Source organism: Cydia strobilella, chromosome 21 (genome assembly GCF_947568885.1).
Source record: "Cydia strobilella chromosome 21, ilCydStro3.1, whole genome shotgun sequence".
NCBI classification, from domain to species: Eukaryota; Metazoa; Arthropoda; class Insecta; order Lepidoptera; family Tortricidae; genus Cydia; species Cydia strobilella.
Genome location: NC_086061.1, coordinates 546,809 through 559,598, shown reverse-complemented (window position 1 = coordinate 559,598; position 12,790 = coordinate 546,809). Strand labels below are relative to the sequence as shown.

The window sequence follows — 12,790 nt, the reverse complement described above, 5'->3', positions numbered from 1 at the left end:
AAATTTACAGGGTGAACATGTCAAAGGACATTGAACTGACATCCGCCTCTATGTTTTCATGAAATGTTCACTGATTCACTCTAGTTTTTTTTGGCTTTGATAGTAAGTAGGTACCTATATTTATTCGAATAAAACATATCTAATTCATGATTCTCATGTAGTGGAAAATAGTTTGAATGGTTTTATAAAATTGGGTTATTGCTTATTAGCTGTAGGATATAATTAATAAACTGATATGAAATAAAACTATGAAAACGGATTATATCGCGTATATTGAATTTATAATACATCCCGACGTTTCGAACCCTTTACAGCGTTCGTGGTCAACGGGTGACTGTAAATTCAATATACGCGATATAATCCGTTTTCATAGTTTTATTTCATGAGTAACTATCGCGGTAACCGAAGACAATATTAATAAACTGATAGTTAGTTAAAAATATAAAAAAATCTTACAGCTTACAAATAGGTATAGTTAGTGTAGTATTTACTTGCCTAGTAGATTAATTTCAGGACACAATATTAATAATACATATTCATAATACCAGTGTAAAATTGTCTAGGTTAGTCAAGACCTAGAGGTTATTATTTAATACTGTTAATTTTAAAACAAGTAGGTACTGAACTGAATGCATGCTGAATAAAATTATAACCTATACCAACACAACAATAAAATTAATATTACTGTGATTTTGCAAATGAAAGTTCACATTAAAGTTATCAACTGTAAAGGGCTATTAGGACTAGACATTCGTGGACATAGACGTAACTACCTATGGGGATTACCTATCCTATTTTTTGAACTAAGTGCTCAAATTTGCGTTATTTTTTTTTTATAAAAATTTAAATTAAAGCTTATCCCCTAAAATATTAAATTTAACTTAAAAATTTTTTTAATGAAATTTTTAATTAAATTAATTTAAAATTATTTTTTTTTCTATTGAAACGTTTTAAACGGACATTAGAAACTTCAACAAACATTTATAAACATTAAACGAACTAATAATTACCTTTTAAAAACACTTCCATTTATATCAAAGGAATCGCGAGTAATTTGTTTCCAACGGAATCCTTACTTCCTAGGAGAACTATCTAGGAGATTAAGACTTAAAACGCTTATTTTAAAACTGTTGTTCAAACGCACGATGCTAAAAGTAGCGAGTTTTTTTATGATTAAGTTCTTTGAATCGAGTTTAATTGGCTAGGTGTCTTTAATTTCGTTAAATTGCGGATGTTTGCAGTATTAAATGGGATGCAGAACTAATAGCATTTAATGGAAACACAATGAAATAGTTTACTGCTCTTGGTAAGGTAGACGATAAATGTAGAAATTAAGCTGTGTACTGACACATTAGTGCGAGCGAGATGTATAGAAAGTAAATTACGTAGATGAAGCGTATTATGTCAGTCTTGACACTGTCCCTATGGGAGCGTAGGTTCGTATCCTACCGACTGCGCCATGTCAAGGTACGCAGTTTGGGAGTCGTGAATCAAACAAACACCGAGCTGAGACTGCTTTATTGTATGCGAGTATGATGCTACCCACCTTAGCCAGATGACCAATAAATACAAATACCTACAAGTGACTCCTAAATTCCTAAATTTCCTAGTTTTCCTGTTTTGTTTTGATATGTTCGCTATGTTTAACTAGTGTCTTTCAATTTCCGGCCGCCGCTCAGTTTTCTGTGCACTTAAGAGGAATGAAAATAGACACTGCTTACCTAAACATTCTACCTATACAAACAGTATCCGTTATCATGCTCTTGACTTTTATGTGGAACTAGTTGATCGGGCGCCGAATGTCCTCTCAGTAGTGCGAAGTAGTAGTTGTAGTAGTAAACTCTTTATTGTACAAATATACATATTAAAAATTACATGGTACAAATAATAAGATGTACAAAGGCGAACTTATCCCTTTGAGGGATCTCTTCCAGTTAATATAAGCAAAGATAGATATAACTCCGTAATAGATGGATACAGTCTAAGGAAAAAACGTGCCTCGAAAATCAAGAAAATTTGATTCTCGTTCAGAGGGCGCTACTAATTTTGGCCTACAGTCGTATAGATGGCGTTGACGGTTTCGTTTGTTATTTAACAATTTTAACGCATATCAGTGAAAGAACATGGGTCAAAATCATAAAAATAATTAATGCAGATAAAAAAAATCATTTATCTATATTTAAATACATTCTATCGTATTTTTATAAATCTTCATTTTTAGTTTTAAAGTGTGTCGACAGATGGCAGTGAATTTACTGGGGTTACAAAATTTACTATGACAGTACCGCTCTAGTATAAGTTACTCTATGATATAAGGTAATATTGTTAAGCAATTGTTCTCAATACTGATTTTATGCCGTAGAAGTTTATATAATCATAATAAACTATATGTCTATTATTTCGGTATTGCAGTTTGGTGCAATTTTATACTAACTCTGATCAAAATCAAGCTAAATTAAAATTTTGCTTGTTTCCGGGAAACGAAAACGTGTTTAATTAGATTACGAGATGCAATATGGTACCATATGGTACTTCTTATTTAACATGTATTTCAATGCCATGATTGTGACTTGTTACTAAGAGAATAAAGATACCGTTCTGATTCAGACTGTACCAGCATACCCGCAGCAGTATTGCAGTGCTACACATACTGCCGATTTCCTTGCTGCCGCAAATGTGAAAGCTCCGAGCCGAAACATCCGAACGGCACCTTAATGCTTGTGGTGATAGTTTTTCATCAAATCATTCTGCTATACCTATACATCATGTAGCTGCATACATACATACATTCGTGGCTGACTGACAATCTCTCCTGTTTCTTTGAGACTTGTAATTTAAGAAAACTGAGCGTCTAGGATACGACAGTGATAGACTAGATGGAAAGTTTGTGGCATATTGAATACTTTAATAAAGCGAGATTTAGCTCATGAACGCGCTTGCGATGAACATGAAATATCTGATAGAAACTGGCGTAATTAAAAGTAGGTTTAATATTTCAGATAGCTCATTATGACATAAATTAAGCTAATAAATAGGTGCATAAACTTGAGAAATATAACAATCCTACATTTGTCAATAGGGTAGAAAAATATTAAGCGTATAACTTTTGTAAGCGTATATCTTTTGTTTTGTTTTGTAAAATGAGCTACAGGATCCGAAGCGAATATCTATCTCAGCGTTAAGTAAAAAATATAAATCTCTTTTGATCATATACTCGATATTCCCGAATTCGATATAAACGTTTAAAATCTCCATTTGCGCCATACACATGATTGGGGCAAGCCCAACCGCTGCAAATCGTACACAGTCATTGTCGTTTTTTATTCATTCTGGTTTCATTCGCTCAGCGAGATTTCAATCTGCCCACGTAAAATCACGATAAAAAAGCATATTGGCTGCTCAAATCTGAACCGGTAGGATGAAAAAATGACTGCGCCAATAAGGTTTTATAAATGCATGGAAAGGCAATGTATGCTGCCTGGAAAACGTGTTTGGTAACAACGCCTTTTTAGAACCAATATAAAGTAACAATGGTTCCAATTGCACAAAGATTTCGGTGAGGTTTAATATGTAAACGTTTTCATAACTCTGTAATAGTACATTATTGTCGAGGCTCGGAAGTGGCTACTTGCTGTCTGAGGATTCGTTTTAAACGGACGACCTTGGGAGTCCGTTTAATTGAATCCGAAGCCAGCAAGTAGCCTTCCTGCCGAGTCATATATAGTGCTTTTCTCAAAAATGGCGCAATAAATACAAATATAATAGAAATATTTTACAGAAGCAACGTTCTTACGTATATATTTTCACAGAAAAAAGTAAAAACAATTGATAAGATTTGTTGTGCCGCCTTTTTATTTATTTTTTAATTGAAAAACGAAGTGTATTTTTCTGACGAAAATACGCCAACCTATTTGAGACAGCTAAATAGTCGCAGTACCAACATTATAATAATAAGTACTGATCATCTGTTTGGCTGTTTAATGGACCTATGCCTTCATTTGATATGGCCACTTCAACTTTTAAAAAGTTTGGAACTCGACAAATAATGGAATTTGTATGCAACATTGCAGTCCCGAAATCGAGACTGCAATGTTTTTAACTTTTTAATTTTTTGACTGACCATAAACTACGAACTTCGCGACCTAATTTTTAACCGGAAACGTCGACTTTGCCGTCCATTTTTGAGAAAAGGGTTTTTAAATGTCAGGATGGGTTTTAAATTCATTATACGCGATATAATCCGTATCCAGGTTAATTTCATGAATAACTAACCGAACACATTACATATTTTAGTGTTTTAATTTCCTTATATTTAATCCTGCTAGCATCATGGGCACCTTCTCACCAGGAATGGCAGGGAGCGGTTTATTTTTATTGTAGTTTTAATTTTTAGTTGTAATTTATTTTGTGATTTGTATCCTTTATTGTATAAGTAATTTCAAAATATTTAGATCAGTACGGTTTCACTCACTATTATTTTTAGTCGCTTTTGGCGACATGTTTTGGATTCTTTGGAAATCCTTCCTCAGGCACGAGTGTCCGCAGCGGTACCGCACCGTACTGATCTAAATATTTTGAAATATGTCTCACGATAGTTTAAGTTCGATTATAACTAACTTGTGTAATTGACTGACAAACAAACTGTTCGTTACCTCACTGCCATCTAAGCTTCATCATACTTAAGGCTACTTGCATAGACACTTGTCTTCCACAAAACAAACTAAAAGCTTAAAAGCAAATGGAACTTTAATCTGCCAAGTCACACAGAACTAACTTCAGCGGAACATGTTGGCAAATAAGCTTGTAAAATTTCTTCTAACTTTACTCTGCAATACACCACAGAAATATATTTCATACAGAAGTTCTATAATGATGTATGTAACACATTTTCGCAATAGTAAATCGCAAAAAAAAAGTTTTGCAAAAACATTCATCGTGATTAGAACAAATTTTCCGTCGGACGTACCGTTTTCGATTTACAAGTAAAAAACTGAAAAAGAGCAAAAATTAATTCACACCTCCTGGGATGGAGCAATCTCGGATTACACGAATTTAGGACAAAATGAGAGTATTATAAAACAATTTCTAGCTTGCTGGAAGTTAATTCCTCAGAACGCTATTTAACTTGTCCTGTTAGTTAGTGTGGGTCAAATCTTGGAAGCTAAGTTTGTCCCACTTCCCGATTTCCGATTGAGCTCAAATTTGGCATACATATGTAAATCGGATGGAATGGAATATTGTGATGACATGGAGCTGATCTAATGATGGAGATAGGAGGTGGCCATGGGAACTCTATGATAAAACAATGCAAGCTAATTGTGTTTGGAGTTTTTAGAAATGTCTCGATGAGTATTAGTTGCCTGTGGAAAAAAAAGTGGTCAGTGATAACGAAAATGTTTTTTTTAATACAGTTGCTCAAAAAGTGCTAATTTTTTCGTGGCTGTTTAGCGTGCGGAAAGTTGGTTTTCGCGAACTAGTGCTTTTTAATTTTCCAATTTTTTTAAATTTTTACTTGTTCCAATTCATGATTACTTATTGATGAGTGTTAGGCGTCCATAGGCTACGGTAACTGCTTACCATCAGGCGGGATGTATGCTTGATTGCCACCGACGTGGTATAAAAAAAAGTGTTAATATTAGTTTCATTTAAACGTCGTAATCAACATAAAAACCCACTGTTAATGTAAGAATACGAAAAATATACATATTTCATATTTTATTACTTACCTCTTCATCATTATAAGTATTATAACACGTTTATTTTTTAATGTTGAAAAACCGTTCTTAATAAGTTGTCTGAATGGAACGGAACGCCTGTCAAAGAAGAGGCGTATTTTCTTACTGCAAGAATGTTTTAAGTTTCCAAAGGCAACATTCGATATTGTTTTTATAAATAAACGATACACAAATAATCATAAATAACGATATTTAGGTAATAATAGTACAATGTTTTAATATTTACAATTGTTTCTGTCTTATAGAACATGCATTTGAAAAAAAAAACTCATTAAAGTGGGTTCAATAATAATAACAAAATCAATTCTAGTCGAATAAAAGCTGGAAAAACACTTCTTCATAATGTCAATGTCAATGGTGTCACAGAATTAATAATATAAAAGTTTCGAATTCCGTTCCTTGTTGCTTTTCTTATTTTTTCGCAACTGTATTAAAAAACGTCGTTCGATACACGTGCGGAAATGTCATTCTAAGACAATGTCAATGTCATTCATATTGTAGTGACATACTTTCCGCACTAGCATCGAAATGTACTATTTTTTCCAAAAACTTATTTGGATCTAATTTGATTGGCCTAATTCAGATAGGTGTCAAATAAGAAATTCGGGTGTTGAACGATCAGTTTAGCATTGCTTACCGTTTCAAGGGATGAGAAAATATAGGAATATTTTCCTCCTTGTTTAAATGGAAAATCTGATCTACATCATAGTCTGTCAACTACAAAAGAACTGGAAACCAAGTTATAGTCGCACTATAATCTTTTGAAGATTTCCGGGAGCTTAATACCGTGCAATTATGCTTTAAAGTGATTTATCTTAAATCCTACAACTGTGTTTCCGCACAGAAAGCTTTTGTTCTTTGTTCTGCGTCATATCCTCGAAACTGAGGATTGTGACCATAACTGCACAAGTGAACACTTTAATATATATGGATCAGAATTGTGCAATGCAAAACCAAGTTTCATTTCATTTAATAATAAACAGCACAAAGTTAATCAACCAATTATTTTACCCATCCATCAAATTACTAATTTCACAGCCACTCAATCATCGTCATCGTAATCCTCATAGTCCGTGTCAAAGAGCGTCCAATTGCGCCACTTGACGCCGCGCATGGTGGCGTGTATCCAGGAGCTTATGTTGGGTGCGGACGCCAGCGTCACGAAGGTGGGTCCCGGCAGCAAGTCGCAGTCCTCGGGCGCCCATGAGGAAACTACGCCCCACAGGATGCCGTTTAGGACCACTGGGGCGCCGACGTCTCTCTGGACAAACAATTACATAGTTTATTTTAATAATGTAGGTAACTAAAAGAAATGTTGTTTCGATCATTTGCTTTACTGCAGTCACTTACACTTCTATTCCTATGTAACTTATGTATGAATGCAAAATAAGGGGTAGTTTTTATCAATCATCATTATCATTAAGATATAGTCACGAAGTATAATACAAACTTCGGATGGTTTGGCAATGAAACACGATTGTAATATGCGTGTTGGGGAAATATCTTGACGTTTTGTCAAGAACGACGTTATATTGATTGTGTTAAAAATAACTTAGTCAGGCTTTTAAATATTATTTTTATATTAAATATTCATACTTATATTCTAATTCAGTTTTCAATTTTTAGAAAACAATATATTTCTTAAAAAAATATTATATGCAATAGTGATATAATCAAGTTTTCCTATCTTATACCTTACTTAGGCCACTTAGCAAGCTTCGAGAAATAAACACGATACTCGACTTAGTTATATCACGATTGTATGAAATACTATAGAAGAACTTACCGAGCACGGATCTATCCCCACGCTTTGGTCCAAACACATGATGTTAGTTTTCAAAAAGCCAAGCTCCTCGAGCACCTCAGCGCACTGGTCCGGCTTCGTCGGGTGCAGGTGCGCCACTTGCAACGTACGCCTGCGCTGTATGTCCTGTACTGATGCCACTTTATATAGTTCTGCAGAACTGGTGTGCTGTGAAGCGTAAAATATCAACATTGATTTCTTTGGAAGTGGTTCGGTTTAGGATAGACATTAGACTGTTAATGAATTCTTTTTTCAGACCAGTGATCCAGCCACGGTATGATACAGTAAGTAGCAAAAGAGCATGTAGACAAATTATACGTGAGATGCACCATATTGCGATATCTGGAGTTGCCATAATTCAGATTTTAGAGTGCTTCTGCAAAGATACATCTGATTACCCGAGAACGTTTTCAAGATACCATTTACCACTGTTAAATAGGATTACTGCAGATACAGGAAAATAAGGGATTGCCGGCCAATTTAGCCTTCAGCTTGGCATTTATTTAAATATCTGTGTTGATGGGATAGAACAGCGTTAATTTTCTACAAGCCCACATCTAATCCTTATCTTTGTCCAAATATAACTTACATACCTGCGCCGGCCAAGCAGTGACTATGAAATGCGTAGCCATAACCTCTTTCGGTTTCCGTTGCAACCTAATAGGGTTCAAATTCGGAGTCAGTCTCACTCTCTGAGCCAGCTGGATGAGTGCTATGTCAAACTCAGGCTTTTGGTCATCGAAATAAGGATGAAATTCGATTAGCTTTATAGGCAGTTGTCTACCGCCCTTCTTGTTGTTGATGCTTCCAAGGCGAACGTGGATCAGTCTTAGAGAATCGCGGAATCTAAAAGTATTAAGACGAAAGTGGAGGACCCGCGCAAAATTGGCTTTTCATACAGTTAGTCCTCATTTTCCTACATGGATATTAATATTATTGAAAATATTTAGATACATTTTTTTGTATATAAACTACAGCCATGCACCTACGTTAGATTTTTTCGAATTTTTAATTATTATAAGAGTTAGGAGCATTTAAAAAATTATATGAAATCTGTTATTCGCTCCAAATTTTTACAATAATAAAAAATATATAAAAAAAGTCAAACGTAGAGGCACAGCTATCGTTAGTATACATCAAATGATGTAAAAACATTTTCCATAATGTTAATATCTAGAGAGGAAAATGGGGACTACGTTTGTATGGATAAGCGGCCGTCCCTTTTCCTCTTAAGTACGTTAAAATTAATGAATACGTACTTTAAAATCAAATTAATAAAACCACTAACTTCCATGGTTTCTTTTATCTGTAATCTCTATAATCTGTATAAAATTATTTATTTATTTAATATGAATTTTTAATTACCATTTTCATTTTATTTTCGTGCCTAAATATTTACTCTTACAAGCAAAGGACGCAAACCGCATCAAAGAGTAAACGCATGAAAAGGCAACCATGTTAAGGTTTGGGTTTGAGTCGCCACATTTAACGTCTACGCCGATTTTCAATGTAATCTACCGTGAAAATGTTTAGCAGTAAAGCTGTAAACATTTATAGAAATATTTACATTTATAAAGCAACGAATGAAAAATCTTTCTTGCGGGAGAGGATGATTTGTGACTGAACTTAAGACATATAGAGGGGAGCGGTGAAGATATATGAAGATATATTTGAAATGGAACCTCATTGGAATACCATATAGTGAAGTATTCCTTTAACGATTTATTCTTGTGTAAAGTGTTCTCGATGAATAAGTTATTTATCGCAAAATCCAATTTCTCACTTGTGCATGAACGAGATTAATTCGTACAATAGTATAAAATATAGACGATATATGTTTTTGGCATAAAATTCATTTTTGGTAGAAGCTTTTATCATTGACTGTACATTTCTTTCCACAATTCTAACAACCCCAAACACAATTAGTTTGCGATTTATTATCACAGAGTTCCCATGGCCACCTCCTGTCTCCATCATCAGATCAGCTCCATGTCATCATAATATTGCATTATCATCCGATTTTTTACATGTCTTTGCAAAATTTCAACTATCGGAAATCGGGAAGTGCGTCAAGTTTGGTTTCCAAGATTTGACCCATACTAACATACATACTAACAGGGCAAGTTAAATAAAAGCTCCACTTTTACCCCAAAAATACAAGTTGCTTACACATACCTATTAAAAAAGCAAACAAGCAAGAAACCGTACGTCCAAGCATCGGAAATATTTTTATACATTCGACACGATTTTTGAGTTTATGAAAAATGAAAAAATGAAAATGAATACAAGTGACTACACGGTATACCTTACCGACATTGCTTACAATTAAAAGAACAACTTACAAGAACACTGAATCCGCAACCGTCAGAACCCAGGACTCGTCTATCAATGCTCCCGCGCACAGATATTTAGACTTGTTCAAAATGGCCGCCACGTAAGGAAACACATTGCTACTCGACACTATCTTATGGTCTCCCAGGTCGTACGTAGTCGCATTTTGTAAAGTTTTCAAAGAACTCTCCGTTAAATTGCAAAACAATGCTTTTAAAATAAAGATCACTATAAATAACATATTTTGATTTGATTCGTGAAAGTTTCGTGAAAGTGAAATCACAATGGTGGAACGATGTAAAAAATCTATTCAAATAACTTTTTGTAAAACGGTCTGCTGACTTGTAATCCAATTTAGTGGTAATCGCATTACAATGGATGTTTCGAGTTTAAAAGCCGAATAGTAAAATGGCGGCAAATAGTGCTAGGTGATTTTGTAAACATCGCAATCGTAAATATTGACGTTTCATTTTGTAACAATGCATTTATGCAACTAACTTCAGTCCTATTTTTGTTCAAACTAATTTCGTTACAGCTCTATATTTAGGTGGTATAATCCTGAGCTCCGATTAATCCCTCTGGAAGTTTGGATGCCACAGTAAAACAAATGCACATGCCATAGTTTGATATGTTGCTAGTATGGGTGGTGGGTTCACTACGATTATCAGGCCAATTTAAACGGTCAAAGTCAAAGTCAAAGTCAATATAATCTTTATTCAAATAGGCCTAGCAACAAGCACTTTTAAATTGTCAAGTTTGAAATATTACCCTAATCTAAATATCAGAGCAATTTATTGATGCAGTTATTATTATTCTTAAAAACATTGAATTATTATAGATATGTCAAACTTAATAATAAGAATTCACAAAAGGATCGTCAAACACCAAAATTGTATAAAAAAATACTAGTCTAGAAACTTTCTAGAATAAAAATCTAAATGTCAAAAAATACGGATTACCTAATATAGGTATTCATCGAATTATCAATTTCATCATTATTAACACAATAATAAATAATTAATTATTTTCAATCACAATCCCACGGTGTTTCATCGTTCATGTACACTGACATCAGTATATGAATCATACTTCTTTATATGACTTATATATGAATCATGTTATTTAGTTAGCCTGTATGTTTCATTACTTGTCTATTATAGGATTATCTTCTTCTTCTATACGTATTCGTATAGAAGAAGAAGATAATCGTATAATAGACCATATTTACTTAATATTATGTTAAGTACCTACTTCTTACCAGTAACTGTTTCCAAGTTCTGATATGAATTTCACAATCAGCACTAGAATTTAACCCTTTCGGAGCTTGAAACACTTGTAAATTATAATTCCTGTAAACAGAATTTCCGAGCAACCAATTTTAAAATTGTTATCTCCGGAACGGTTTAATAAGAGGAGCGTTATATTCTGGGCTCTTTTTTTTCTTGTTCACTTCTACCTACTGTTATTGTAAATCGAATCTCAATTTGATGATTTTTATGAGCTTTATGTTAACCTAGCTATATCATCTTTATGTGCCGAGGGAAATATTATTTATGGAAACGTGAGTCAATTAAAACTTTTAATATCTGCTACGTTAAGATATTTTAATTATTTCACTTAACTTTACAATACGCCAATCATGGTGAAAGTTATAGCCAATGTGGCATAATGTACCTATATAATTGACTATTTTCAAAGCATAAAAGCGTTGTTTCGATTTTATAGGGGCACCTTTAGAGCATGAACTGCTTGATGTGTGTAATCATGATTTAATTTTACTAAACATTTTGTACATGCCCAATGTATCTCACGCCAGTCTCATAACATGTCGCCTCCTCGCACCTACTATCATTTTACATAATGACAAAGAAAAAGAGCGAAAAAAGATTAGCAATACATTAAGGAAAATTGTCACCCTGTTGCGCAGTCAGCATTTTCTAATTCCACTGCAAGCTCTTTAAGGTGCATCTTAACACTTAATGTATTAAAAAGTCAGCATTTGCTTTTATGGCTACTCTAGCTACGCTACGCTGTTAGCTGCTAACAGCACATTTCAAATTTAGTTTGTAGGATTCTGTACCTGCAAATGTAAAGAAACGTACGTCCGTCCTAACTTAACTACCGCACCTGTGTACTGCAGCAAGTTGCTTTTTCTGCGTAAGTATAGTCAACAAAACGTTAGTATTGCTGACTCTACCTACAAATTTTAAATAACGCGTTGAACAAGCACCGCAAAGAGCCGGCCCCAGCACTGTATTAAGCATGCGGTGTGATTCAATACTCATCGAGACAATTCTAAAAAACCCAAACACAATGAGGTTGCGTTGTTTTATCACGGATTTCCTTTGGCCACCTCCTGTCTCCATCATCAGATCAGCTCGATGGTACCATAATATTGCATTGTCACCCAACTTACACACGTATGCAAATTTTCAGCTTCATCGGAAACCGGGAAGTGGGTCAAATTTAACTTGCAAGATTTGACCCGTACATACATAGTTACATATTACATACATACATACTTACATAGGTACATACAAAAAGTACATAATAAAAAGCTTGAATTAAAAATTGAAAATATATGATTGACGTGAATAATATGCTTTTATTATTTCTTCAGATCTTAAACCCAAGCGTGTTGTGGAGGGGAGAAGGCTATGCGACCAAGCCTGGTTTGATCCGTTAGGAGCAGAAGGTGTCGCAGAAAGCAGACCGGGACGGGAACCTCAGGTCAGGTGGCATGAGTTTTCTCTGCCAAAAATGTAGGAGGTCGTGCCGCTCACGCATCGGCCTCCATAGTCACCGAACCCATTGTCTAAACAGCAATGCATAAATCGTCTGCTATAGACGCAAAGGCCTATGATGAGATCTTAAAAACATAAATCGTAAACTTAGCCTGTTAAGGAACCTTGAGACCTCG

The 12,790-nt window shown here is 34.4% G+C and overlaps 1 protein-coding gene and 1 long non-coding RNA gene across 2 annotated transcripts in view; both read right to left on the bottom strand.

The window, feature by feature from the left end:
- Positions 1 to 12,362, bottom strand: part of LOC134751072 (uncharacterized) — a 164,563-nt gene extending 152,201 nt beyond the window's left edge. Inside the window, exon 1 of the long non-coding RNA XR_010128598.1 lies at positions 12,291 to 12,362. This is a non-coding gene — a long non-coding RNA (uncharacterized LOC134751072). The remainder of the gene's footprint in view (positions 1 to 12,290) is intronic.
- On the bottom strand, positions 6,751 to 10,391 carry LOC134750933 (kallikrein-6-like). The gene is made up of 4 exons (XM_063686187.1): positions 9,882 to 10,391; positions 8,133 to 8,385; positions 7,522 to 7,707; positions 6,751 to 6,996 (listed from the first exon to the last, which is right to left on the bottom strand). The coding sequence occupies exons 1-4, from the start codon at positions 10,109 to 10,111 to the stop codon at positions 6,778 to 6,780; spliced, it is 888 nt and encodes a 295-aa protein (XP_063542257.1). The 5' UTR covers positions 10,112 to 10,391; the 3' UTR covers positions 6,751 to 6,777.
- Positions 12,363 to 12,790: the final 428 nt, after the last annotated feature.